Genomic DNA, 13,511 nt, shown 5'->3' on the forward strand with positions numbered 1-13,511 from the left:
AATGTTTTATTTTATTTTATTGTTGAGTTGAGGTAAGGATTTAAAAAAACAAAGCTACTTCAATGCCTGACTCATTTCCAACACTTAAAATAGTATTGATTAAGCAGCAGCACCCCCTGGTGGCCCTACAAAGAATAACACGAACATCTGATACTGTAGAGCAGGGGTGTAAAACTAATTTAAGCCCAGAGGCCACATGGAGGTAAACCTATTCCTAAGTAGGCCGAAATGGTGAAAACATGGCATGAGAACCTTACAAATAAAGACAACTTTAGATTGTTTTCTTTGTTTAAAAATAGACCAAGCACGTTCTGAAAATGTACAAATCATAATATTTTTATACACTTTCATGTGGCGGATAATAGTATTCTACCTTAAGTCGTCATTGTTTATACTTTCTGAATACATGGTGTGATGATGTTCATCAGTCAAATAGTTGGATTTGAGTTTGGCAGAGTTTTAAAATGCTCCTATTGGTGTTAATTTTTAATCTATCAGAAGATGGAATGAGTAATAATATAAAATCAAGATCAAATTACAGGATGTTATTCATGTAATTTATACATTTTTCCTCAACTAATGTACTAACGTGGTTTATTCTGTACATATGTAGCATCATCTACAACAAAACTTGAATTTAGACTCATTTCATAAATCATGAAGTGAAAAGGAGATACCTTTTAATTTCAGCATATTTATGTGCGCCCATTTATTTTGGAAGAAATGTCCCAGGTCACCTACGATGCACATTTTACATACGATCACTAATAAGCACTATAAGTAAGTAGGGTCCAAACACGGAAATGTTGCCGCTATCTTATCACGGGACATAGCTCCGCCCCGCTCTGAAGTCACAAATAATTGCTATTGCGACATCCAGTGGACACATTTAGAACAGCGGTTTCTTTTATCCCAAAAATTTCAGCTCATTTTTATATTTAGCAAACCTGTCCAAGGGCCTGATTTCATACGTTTGACACCCCTGCTGTAGCGCGAGTGTTGTGTTCTTTTCAGGAGGAAAAATAACCACTTGAATTCGGGTTTATTCAGTTGTGTTGAGAAAGCCAAACCAAGTAAGATTGCAGCTTTTGAAGCAGCAGCCTGTCCTTATAGTGTCTTTATGATGAAAACACTCATTGGCCGTACTAATCTGATATAATTTTATGAAAACAATAGTATTACTTTTATAAAAGCAAAATGTTTAAAATTGCACATCTTTACTTTGCACGAGTGTAACAAACGTTTGCACTTTTTGTCACACTGCAAGTGTATTTATGTTTTGTCCATGAGATGAGACAGTGACCAAGACAACATGCATGTTAGAAAATACTTCTTGGACAAAATGCAAAAGTTAAAAATACATTTTAATCAAGATTTTCAAGCATTTAACAGCACCATCTTATAATTAAGTTACACTCACCATCATCATCATTAAGATTACGAGTGATACGTCTCCCAGTCAAACATAAATGAAGACCCACACCCACACAAGGCCACCCCAGCCTAAATTGGAGCCCTAAACAGAATTTTAGAGACCTTCGATTAAAAAAAATAAATACTTTTGAAACAATCCTTTTAAATTTTTGATTAATGTTTTGTACTAAAACGAATACATGGGGGGGAAGTTCAATATTTTTGTGTGCGGAAAAATAGAAATATTCTTAAAGGTTAACTGCACCTTTTGGGGAATTTTGCCTATCGTTCGCAATCATGAAACCTTCATAACGATGGTTATTTATTTTTTTGCTTTCTAAATATTAAATAAATGCGATCAAAAGTTTGCTTACAATGGAGCCAATGGGGGCCGAGCAAATGCGCCTACAAAGCCCTTAAAAAAACATCCAAACACGTAACAGACTCATATATAACAGCATTTAATATTTACCTATTTTGATCATTTTAAGCATACACACTAATTTCAAAAACGAGTTAGCTTTTTTTCTTCTTCTTCATCACTGGTTGTTACTCACTACAGACTTTGTGAGAACCAACAAACATAATAAATAATCACTTACTGTACAATGTCTGCTGTCATTAAGATGCCGACTGCTGGGATGTTGATATATTCCCGTTTAGGTGAAGAATGACTCATAATTCTCACAAAGAAACGGAGTAGAATGGCGGGGGGACCAAGTGTCTTTTTGTGTCATTCCGGCCATTTTCAGGTCATAAATGACTGTTAAAGTTTACCAACTTGTCCAAATACCTACTCATACTCTTCTCTCCAGGTGAGATGCATGATTTATGATCTACAATAAACATTCAAGGAGCAAGGAAGCAAAGAAGCAGCAGACCACTCGATGACGTAAACATAGGGATACACAGTAGTGATCATGGTGCTGCTATAAATAGTCTGTGTTAGCGCTTATATTAATATCACAAACACGTGGTTAATATTCTGGTATTGTGGAAGCTTTTTGGTTATTTATTGGATTTCATGGGCGTAACAGTAGAGCTCCCATTGGCTCCGCTACAAGCAAACTTTTGATCGCATTTATTTAATATTTAGAATGCAAAAAAACCCAAAACATCCATTGTGAATGATAGGCACAATAAAAAAAAATGCAGTTCCCCTTTAAAACATATATTTTAAATTCTTCTTAACTCTACTTTGACCGGGATTCGGTCCCAGTCCCATCGTATATTTGAGATGAGCACTAACCGCCCCCGCCTCAGGGGGAATTATATCATCGTGATCTAATCAGTGACGGAACATGTTTGCGCTTCACATTTTACATTTGCTTCTTGACATAAAAGGAAGCCCACCACTAATCATGGGGCCAAAACACACCGCACGACCAGCGTTTAGGGAGGGGCGGCCCAGCACACAAAGAAACCCACAGTAAATATTGTGAATTTGATAATCATCCTGCTCATGAGAAATCAACACATTTTAAAGCCTAGATATAAAATAAATCTCTGTTAGTGATTTATTTCAGCTACGACGCGGCGTGAACCATTGCACAGTTTCAGGAAGCTGGGAGAGTCTTTGTTTCCTCGACATCCAGTCCAGCCCAGCTAACAGGACCACCACAGTTTAAACCTTTGTTAACCATCATCATGTCCAGCGTCACAGGCATCTGTCTTTTTTTGTTTTTTGAGACCTACCACACAGGATTTCTCTTCTTGTCCTCACATGACCTTTGGAGTTCAGCTGGAGAGGGACAGGAGTCCTTGTTCGTCTGCCGAGTCAAGAATCCTGCATATGACTGAAGACTCAACCTAGGATACAGAACATGGATTGATTCCACCAGCTGATACACCATTCATGTTTCTCTAAGCAATTGGAAATGAATCTTAACAGCAGGAATTTACAGCCACCTGGAACAGATTTCAACAACAATGCCAGTCTCTGAATCTGCATATTGTCATATTCATGTATTGCATTGACCTGAATAAGACATTATTTTTTGTCTGGGTCTACAAATGTATACATGCATTCCAACATGTGGCGCCAACTTACTTCTCTGAGCTTTTCTGCCTGTCATTCATACATACCAGTCCTTAAGTTTGGGCAAGTTATCAAAGAACAGAGGATAAGTTATGATGCTAATTTTGAGATAATCATGACCACTGAAACAACCATTAAACATGATTGTTTATTACAATTACATTTTAATTTCAATGATATTGAAAATTTTCTTGTGTTTTATTTTTCATATTTAAAAAAAAAAAAAGAGTCTCGAAAAAGACTGTTCGTCTTATATTGAGGGCTGATTTAGATTTGGGACAATGCGCTATACTAATGTGGCTAAGAGTTAAATCAAAGAACAGATGAAACAAAAGTATCTACATTTAAGAGATGACTGCAGGAATCACTTTTGTTTAACAAGTTGAACATGTTGGGGTCTTAAAGCAAATTTGGCTATTATTTGGAAAATGAAATACTGTCATGCCTCACTACATCACACTTCAAATATTGCGGCTTTATTACTACTCATCGAAGATTTTTTTTTAAAGCATATTCGAAAATATTTTTGACCTTAATTGAGCATTTTAAAGCCTAAAAATGTCTAAATGAAGTAACAATTTCAATACTAAAGTAAAGGAGACCAAACCAATAAGAGCACGCTGTTCAGTGTTTTGGCCACTGATTGGCTCAGCATATTGAATTAAAAGACTGTAAAGGTGACTAAATGGGGTTACTTCATGTCTCGAGGGCTCTCCCAATGTTTAAAATGTATTTAGAAAATTGTAAACAGATTTTTTTTAAAGCTGTAGTTTTGAAAATACTTGATTTATAACTGATTATTCCTACTTCATGGAAATTCTTTACGTTCAGAACCAATTAACCATGATGAACGAGGGACTACTCTAAGAACCTCCTTAAGGGTCGACTTGTCTCTAAAACGGATCTAATTGGCCCTTGACCTCAGGATCAACAACTTTGTTAAAGCAGAATTCCAAGTCAAAGTTGGAGGACACGCACCCCAAGGATATACTGGCAGGTTTGAGGTTCCAGCATGTAGACGGTGACCGCATGAGGAGACTCGGACTCTTTGCATCTGAGCAAACAACAACAGGAGTGAGTCAGTAGGAAAATACGGCGTACTAATTGAAGGCACTGATGATGACGCACTTTAATTTCACAATGACTTGTCTGGGCTTCCCTGTCATATCGCACAGGTCCCCATGGCCATAGAAGTGAGAGACCAACCTGTGAGCACACAAACATGACGAAAAGCAGGTGGTTGTGATGAAGGATGTGCAACAACAACATACTTGACTTTCTGCACTCCACTGTCTTTGAGCTGGTAGGATCGAGCCACGTTCTTCTTCGCCCACTCCATGTGTTCGTCTGCATTCCAGTTCCCAACAACTACAATGTTCTTGCCTTGCTCCTTTTCCTGAAACACAAAAGCAACACAAATCCTCTTACATGCCAATAATTAAAGATTTAGACTTTTATTTGCTATAAAGAGGACACGTTGCAGATTTAAAGATTTGCACAAGTCCAATAATGGACCAAAATAATGAACAAAAACTTTTTAACAAGGCACAGATAGAACCTCCGGTACAAACTGACGTAGGAGTATGCGAAACAAACATTTGACAAAAGCCGTGGTTTATAAAAATAGACATAGGGCTTGATCTACTTAAGGTTTGTGTGAATTAAAACAAGTGCAAACTTGATAGCGCACGCAAAGTTGATCTACTAAGCTTGTGCGCAGGATATTGTGTCTCTTAAGTGAGCAAAATAGAGAGAGCACTCCATTTAGCGTGTCTGTCTTTATGTACAGAATATATGCTGATGAGCAAAACCCCCACATTAGCGGGAGGAGGAGACGCAAATATAATCATTTAGCACTCGCAATGTGATTTATCAAGGCCAAAAACTGTTCTGTCACCACTGTTTTGCGTCTATATTTAGCATGTCTAGAATGTTCATGCAAACTGACACAGTTATGCACAAATGATGTGAGAAAGCAGGCGATCGTGTTGCAAAAACAGACGATCAGAGAGAATAGTCCATCTGTATGCGTGTCAACATATTTGGACTGTCAAAAATAAAAATATTAGACACATTGTCTATTCAGCAATATCATTTAGGAATTTTACAGCTGTTGTTTGACTTAATTGATTGATTAAAATAAGTTCAATAAATTCCATAGATTTGTTTTTAAATTGCAGCTGTTTTTTTCTACATAGAAAATATATTATAATATAAATAATTTAAAAATATTTTTATAATATATATATATATCCTATATTAAAACACACCTCCCAGAAAAAGTAGGTTCTGTTGTTTAGATAATATTTAAATATAGCCCAGAAAGGTGGGACATATTATAGTTGTGTGCTGCATGTCAACATGACAACGCCACAGATTTAACCATAAGATGCCATAAATGTGAAGGGAAATTAGTGTATCCATGGTGACAGCCAGTATACATGCAAAATTCTCATTAAAATTGGACGGTCTATACCATTTTTACACTTGTTATCAAGTGTATGCGCAGTCTTAGCAGATCATATGAAACACGCCCACTAATAGTACAAAACATTTTGAAGTTTGTACATACTATTTAGCGCTTGCTATTTGGATCTAAGTAGATCAGGCCCTAGAAGTGTACAATTTGAGGCGCAGGATTGCATTTAAAAAAACAAACAAACATGCTAAGGCTACTCTCTAGTGTTTAACAAAGTAATTGCATAGCTAAAATAGTCCCAGTAATAACTTATAAAGTATGTTTTTTAAGTATGCAAGTGTAAGGGGTACATGGCTGCTGGTCAAATGTCTGAAGAGTTTACGGTAATTTTAGGTAAGGGGTGGTCTGGGAACAATCAATTGTATATTCACGGCAAAGCTTTTGTCCTCTTAAAATCACAACTTTTTATAAATATTTACACTTACTTATTATTACAATTATGTTATTTTATCAAATTATTTGTTTCAATAACACGTGTTCAATGTGACCCAATTAAGATTAGACATTACAGAAGTTAAAATATAATAATAATAAAATAAAAATACCCTACAACTTTTACAAGCATTATCAACACTGGAACAACAGTTCAAATGCCAATTTGTGCTATTTTAACATTAAAATCATGTACTTGTTAGGGTTGCACATCTCTCTCTGATAAACAATTCGATATGCATCTAGATACACAGGTTACGATTCGATTCAAAAACGATATCCTTTTATTACAGACCGATTCGATTCGATTCCGAACGATACGATTCGATTTGACGGTTAATATTTAAGACTCCAAATCCCCAAGCATTGTGGCTTTACGGCACTGGCAAAAAAAACAGAACAACAAAATCACATGTCAATGTATTTATCTTTAGACATGGACCAAAAAAATTCTGGCTGAATTGTAGGATGGGAACTCCAGAGGTAAAAGTAGCAGAGAATAGTAACAACAAAGTGCAATATTTCAGCCTGAGCATAGTTTTGAACACTAGAGGTAGGTAACAAAGATTCAATATTTCAACCTGAGCATATAGTGTTTTGAACACTAGAGGTAGGTAACAAAGATTCAATATTTCAACCTGAGCATATAGTGTTTTGAACACTAGAGGTAGGTAACAATGAACACTAGAGGTAGGTAACAAAGGTGCAACATTACAATGTAAACAAGTTACACACCTATAACACATCTCAAAATGTGGCAACAATGAGCACAGTGACAAGTGCTTTGTGTAAAAGAATAGAGAAAATAAATACATATGTAAAAATAAAAATCAAACTACTGTGTGAGAGGTACCGTTTCCCAGGTCAAAAAGCAGTAGTTCACTTACAATATGCCTGTGCATTTTCATCATCACTGTCCTCTGTTTTTTTGGAGGGCAGATTTTTTTTTAAGGAAAATCAACTGATCCACATGCTCATGTTTGAGCAGACTACGTTTTGTGGAAACAATGTCTCCCGCAGTACTGAACACACGTTCAGATTCCGTGTGTTTCACTTGATGTACTTTTTAATGCCGAAAGAGGCGATTTCAGCCACTTGAATGACGGCGAAATCATTAAAGGCTCACAATTTTTAATCCATCCACAAGTAAAGAAAACTTGGATTATTTCACTTTATGTACTTTTTTATGCCGAAAGAGGCGATTTCAGCCACTTCGGTCATTACAGCCGAGTTTAGATATACTTTTCGAGACGAGTGACGTCAGCGCGCTCCCGCGTCAGGGGGTGCATTTTACGGCAGGAGTGTGTTTCCCAGCACAACAGGTTGCAGAGGTATCTTTTAGCGAGAGATGAAAGCAGTGGCAAGTCCTGCTGCTCTTTCCACCACTGTAGTGTTTTTTTTGAAAATCTTTCTCGGTCCATTATCACCTTCGGTCAGACTGACGCTTTCGTTCTCCTCCACACTCATTTTCCGTGTTGTCTCTTGTTTATCACTCGTGCTAATACCAGCTAAGCGGCTACCGCGTTTGGCGAGTAGCTTCAGCTCTCGCGTTGTTTTAGAGACGCTGACGCATATTGTAATCTGGACGACCCATGCAAAGTCTCGCGATAACCGATCCATGACTCTATAACCGATTCAGCTAGGAATTCATGGATTATTCGCATTGATTGAGGAGTCTGCTACCGATGCAATCTAATCGCTCACTTGTTGAACCGAATACTCGGTCGCATCAGTTGATCGTTCACAACCCTAATACTTGTAAAACATCATTTAGTACATTTTGTGATTTTTTTTAAGATGCATTTTGGTTAATGTATAAAATGCTACTTAAGGTATGTCAATCAGTTTAAAAGCAGCCCTCCCTGACAGACACACAAAGACTGTCTTACCTCATGGTACTGATGGACGTGCTTTCCATAACAAAATTCATACTTCCACCATCCAACCCCCTAAAGGACACATCACATCATCAGAACATTTCAGGCCTCTAGGAGACTCTCCAAATCAGTTGACGATGTCTTACCCCGTGTAAACAGTAAGAGCCACTGAGGAACTCCTTGATGAGCTGATTGTCTGTCAGACGTGAGATGTGAGTGCTGCCCACGGACACCTGAGCCTGTCCACCAACAGCGATCGGTTTGTGAGTGGAAGTGAAGGCCTCTTCTTTCACTGGTGAAGTCTCCTCCTGTAACACACAAGACAGATCAGTGAGCTCGTTGTCGTCCTTTCACAAGACGAGCAGCTCACCTCTCTGGGCTCTGCGGTGGCCATGAAAGGAGGCTTGAGCTGCTCCTCTCGCTCCTTATCCAGCTGGGCGAGCCGCTGAGGCCGCAGTGGCGAACCAGCCAACGCTTGGCAGAAGATGGCGTTAACCGGGGACGACTTGAACCTGCAACGAGGGGCGTCAGGCTAAATCTGATGTATGCTTTTAATCACGGCAGGGTGGCGAGGTCCACCTGTATTTTGGGTGCGCGCAGAGCAAGGGGGTCAGGACCACCACTTCGTATTCGCAAGTGGTGACCTCTGCGATTGACAGGATCTCATGCTTGGCCTCCGGGTGACACACGTATAGCACAGAGGTGGCGCGCGGCTGGTTCTCCTTCAACACGCAAGGTGTCCCGTAACCCATCTCCAGGGAGTAGTATGGAGTCAGTTGACCTTCTATGTTCTTAGACGGCACCTGGGCAGCACAAAAGAATAGTATGTGTCACTGTCATATTTTAAGCTGTTTAATGTTCAAACTTTGGTGTGAAGCTTACTTCTGTTTCAGGCGCTACTGATTCAGCAGGTTCTGGCTCTTCAGGTTTAGCTAAAACAAGATACTTTTATAGCATAATGCAACAAATATAATATAATAATTACAAAGAGTTAGGGATGGGTAACTAATTTGATTCTTTGATAGTTACTGACCAAAATCTGTCAGTACTAACAGGTATGATACAAGAAGAAAAATCTACCTGTGCAATATTTCCAGACTTATGTTACCTATTGTTCTGGTTGCAAACTTGGCTCATTTTAACATTAAGGCAAAGACTACTTAGTAGCTCGGCACCAAACCGTAGTCTATACACTACTGCCGACTAACGTCTTGGAATTGTAACCGCATGCAAGTACAATACAGTACTTGCAAATGAGACACAGAAGTGTAAGAAAACAAGAAACCCGGATAGCACAGCTCTGTGTTGAATGTTAAATAAAAAATAGGTCGATATTTATAAATTGATATTTAACTGCATTTAATACATATAGATGTAAAAAAGGGGGGGGGGGGTGCTGGAGCCTATCTCAGCTGCACAAGGAAGGCGCTGTACACCCTGGACAAGTGAAGTGAAGTGAATTATATTTATATAGCGCTTTTCTCTAGTGACTCAAAGCGCTTTTACATAGTGAAACCCAATATCTAAGTTACATTCAAACCAGTGTGGGTGGCACTGGGAGCAGGTGGGTAAAGTGTCTTGCCCAAGGACACAACGGCAGTGACTAGGACGGCGGAAGCGGGGATCGAACCCGCAACCCTCAAGTTGCTGGCACGGCCGCTCTACCAACCGAGCTATACCGCCTCACAAGTCTCCACCTCATCGCAGGGCCAACACAGATAGACAGACAACATTCACACTCACATTCACACACTGGGGCCAATTTAGTGTTGCCAATCAACCTATCCCCAGGTGCATGTCTTTGGAGAAGGAAGGAAGCCGGAGTACCCGGAGGGAACCCACGCAGTTACGGGGAGAACATGCAAACTCCCCACAGAAAGATCCCGAGCCCTGGATTGAACTCAGGACCTTCGTATTGTGAGGCACATGCACTAACCCCTGTGTCACTGTGCTGCCCTATCTATACTATAAATATTTAGGCATACATTGGATTGGTAAATTGGTGCAAAAGCACAGTCTCAATCATATTTAGAAATTTGGTTTGACATCACAAATTCTAATTTCAACATTTAAAATAGGAATTTTGTTAAAAGCTAAAAAATAATTAGTGGGATATGTATTTCATACACCTACATTAGTAATTAAAAATCCCAACACATTTTAAAAAAAGCATACCCACATTTTTGTCGGTCAGTAAAATAAGTCAAAAACACACATACCTGCTTCTGTACTTTGTTTCTTCTCAGCTAAATTCCCCAGGAAGTACTCCTGAACACGTATTTTCTGTAGTTGCACACGGTAATATTAAGACCTTGCTCCTCTATGAAGTAGTAACTTTACGTTCAGACTCCGCCGGGGACACCCACCTGACCCGTCTCCTTCTCTTCATGATACTGTCTTACATGCTTCCCATGACATACTTCATAAGTCCAGTAGGATTCAATCTGCAAAGGAAAGAGAAACCGAAAATGTTTGGCTTTTGTTTTGCACGCAGACGTGAGAGGAGGCCCGGGGTTTTTACTCACTCTGTACGAGCAGCTGTTTCGCTTAAACAAAGGCTCCAGCAGATCAGCTGGACTGGGGCCGCGGTATTCCTTCACATCATCCTAAAAAAAAAAGGAAAGACAAACAACTTAACAAATGTCTACCATTGTAGTCAGCAGTGGTGAAGCACTACTCTGCATCTGCATCAATCTAAAGTTATGCAGACCACATCCAGCTGGGATAGGCTCCAGCTCTTAGCCCTAATGAGGGCAAGCTCAATCAATCAATCAATCAATGTTTATTTATATAGCCCTAAATCACAAAAGTCTCAAAGGGCTGCACAAGCCACAACGACATCCTCGGCACAGAGCCCACACAAAGGACGTTGATGTGAATGACAATGAGAAACCTTGGGGAGGATCGCATATGTGGATAACCCCCCCTCTAAGTACAGTCCCTAGTGGATACAACATAACAGTGAGAGTCCAGTCCATAGTGGGGCCAGCAGGAGACCATCCCGAGCGGAGACAGGTCAGTAGCGCAGAGACGTCCCCAACCGATGCACAGGCGAGCGGTCCACCCCGGGTCTCAACTCTGGACAGCCAGCACCTCATCCATGGTCACCGGAACCGGAATAACCCAGCGAGGGGGCAGAGGAGAAAAGAAAACGGAAGTTCAACTGGTCTAAAAAGGGGGTCTATTTAAAGGCCAGAGTATACAAATGAGTTTTAAGATGGGACTTAAATGCTTCTAATAGAAAATGGATGGATTATTTGGAGTTTGCATGATCTCCCCGCGACTGCGTGGGTTCCCTCCGGGTACTCCGGCTTCCTTCCACCTCCAAAAACATGCACCTGGGGATAGGTTGATTGGCAACACTAAATTGGCCCTAGTGTGTGAATGTGAGTGTGAATGTTGTCTGTCTATCTGTGTTGGCCATACTTGCCAACCTTGAGACCTCCGAATTCGAGAGATGTGGGAGGGGGGGCGGTGTTGAGGTGCAGGCAGCATACCCCTTCCCCTTCGAGCTTTTCTGGATGAAATGAAATTATTTTTTCCAATCATTTTGGAACTTGCAAGCGTATTTCTTCTTCTTACTCATTGTCGCCATGTCTCTTCTTCGTTCTTCTGCTTCGTCTCCTTCTTGTTGTGTGTGCAGCTGTGCACTGAGCTCCAAAAGCCGTAGATGTTATTGTAGCGTCCTGGAAGAGTTAGTGCTACAAGGGATTCTGGGTATTTGTTCGGTTGTGTTTATGTTGTGTTACGGTGCGGAAGTTCTCCCGAAATGTGTTTGTCATTCTTGTTTGGTGTAGGTTCACAGTGTGGCGCATATTAGTAACAGTGTTAAAGTTGTTTATACGGTCACCCTCAGTGTGACCTGTATGGCTGTTGACCAAGTATGACTTGCGTTATCATTAAACCAGTTAAAAGATCATACAACGTGTCAGCATTTCTTGACATCTTCGAGTAAAGACCGTTGTCAAACCCGTCTAACGCTACATAATAATGTGACTGGGCCGGTACGCTGTTTACATGGAGGAAAAGCGGACGCCTGGACAGCATGCGGCTGTTAAGGGGTGAAGGTTTCAGGTGAGAGAGGACGTTAAAGGCAGTGTCTTTAAGGCACGCCCCCAATATTGTTGTCCGGGTGGAAAATCGGGAGAATGGTTGCCCCGGGAGATTTTCGGGAGGGTCACTGAAATTTGGGAGTCTCCCGGGAAAATCGGGAGGGTTGGCAAGTATGGTGTTGGCCCTGTGATGAGGTGGCGACTTGTCCAGGGTGTACCCCGCTTTCCGCCCGAATGCAGCTGAGATAGGCTCCAGCACCACCCCGAAAGGGAAAGGCGGTAGAAATGGATGGATTGTTTACAAGTGTTCAACTTCACTTTCAGTTTCAAAACCCAAAACCAACCTCGTCCCCCGCTGTGAGTGAAGGCAGAAGGCACTTGTATTTCTCCTTCTCCAGCGTGGTCATGATGACAAAGTTGTCTTCCTTGTACAGTGCACCGGAAGTGGGCTGAAATCCAGGCACACACAACTGTCAAAAATACACACCTGCAACATTATATTTAATGACTCGAATAGGAGTCCGTACCAATTTAAAATCAGCAGCAGGCCAAGTGATTTTAAAAGGAATTTCATCAGTGAAGATGGGATAACCTTCTCCGTTCGCTAAGACGCTCATGCTGAGCTCCAGAAGCCCGCCGAGCACCAGCGACAGAAGCCCCGCCATCGTCCCCAGAGGTCCGGACGCTTACAGCGCCGGCTGCCCGCTCCACATGTAACACCACACCGGCCTGTCACACTGACTTCTGTTCGTTTGGGTATTCCGAAACTAGAGCAAAGTCCAAAAGTGTCCGGGTGCACATTCGTTTCGACTTTAATTGGATAATACGCGACACCACCCGAACGTTAACACTCGCTGTCAAAATACAGGAAGCGAGCTCCTTCTTTGCCACGTCCTATTCCGGCTGTGTTTCTCAGGTGGGAAAAATACAGCGACCTCTGGTGGCAATATTATGTCAAAACATCCAAGTCAAACAGCAGAAGAGAAAACGGAACACATTTTTTTTCTGATAACTTTATTTTAAGGACATCGAGAGATGATTACAATGTTATTATGTTGCAAGCTCCATTTTTATGCACAAAAGTCGATTTCTTAAAGTGAAACCCAAATTTTGCCCACAGTTCAAATTATTAATAACATCTTGGAAAATGGTTACAAATAAAACAAAGCCCTCAAGTTATAGTCGATATCGGAGAAATGTAAACAATTTTACATAATCAA

At 40.5% G+C, this 13,511-nt stretch overlaps 1 protein-coding gene across 2 annotated transcripts; it reads right to left on the reverse strand.

Moving 5' to 3' along the window:
* Positions 1-1,346: 1,346 nt before the first annotated feature.
* Positions 1,347-13,197, reverse strand: erlec1 (endoplasmic reticulum lectin 1). Of its 2 annotated transcripts, XM_062058359.1 has the most exons (15): positions 12,819-13,197; positions 12,636-12,740; positions 10,765-10,845; positions 10,606-10,683; positions 10,459-10,522; positions 9,122-9,171; positions 8,819-9,042; positions 8,610-8,751; positions 8,386-8,547; positions 8,252-8,311; positions 4,723-4,847; positions 4,580-4,657; positions 4,430-4,505; positions 3,109-3,222; positions 1,347-3,018 (listed from the first exon to the last, which is right to left on the reverse strand). In XM_062058359.1, exons 1-14 carry the CDS (start codon positions 12,954-12,956, stop codon positions 3,151-3,153), a joined length of 1,455 nt encoding a protein of 484 aa, XP_061914343.1. In that variant the 5' UTR covers positions 12,957-13,197; the 3' UTR covers positions 1,347-3,018; positions 3,109-3,150. The 2 variants fall into 2 exon arrangements, with proteins under 2 accessions (XP_061914343.1, XP_061914342.1); XM_062058358.1 differs by having other exon boundaries at positions 1,347-3,222.
* Positions 13,198-13,511: the final 314 nt, after the last annotated feature.

The sequence above is a fragment of the Entelurus aequoreus genome, linkage group LG09 (genome assembly GCF_033978785.1).
Source record: "Entelurus aequoreus isolate RoL-2023_Sb linkage group LG09, RoL_Eaeq_v1.1, whole genome shotgun sequence".
NCBI classification, from domain to species: domain Eukaryota; kingdom Metazoa; phylum Chordata; class Actinopteri; order Syngnathiformes; family Syngnathidae; genus Entelurus; species Entelurus aequoreus.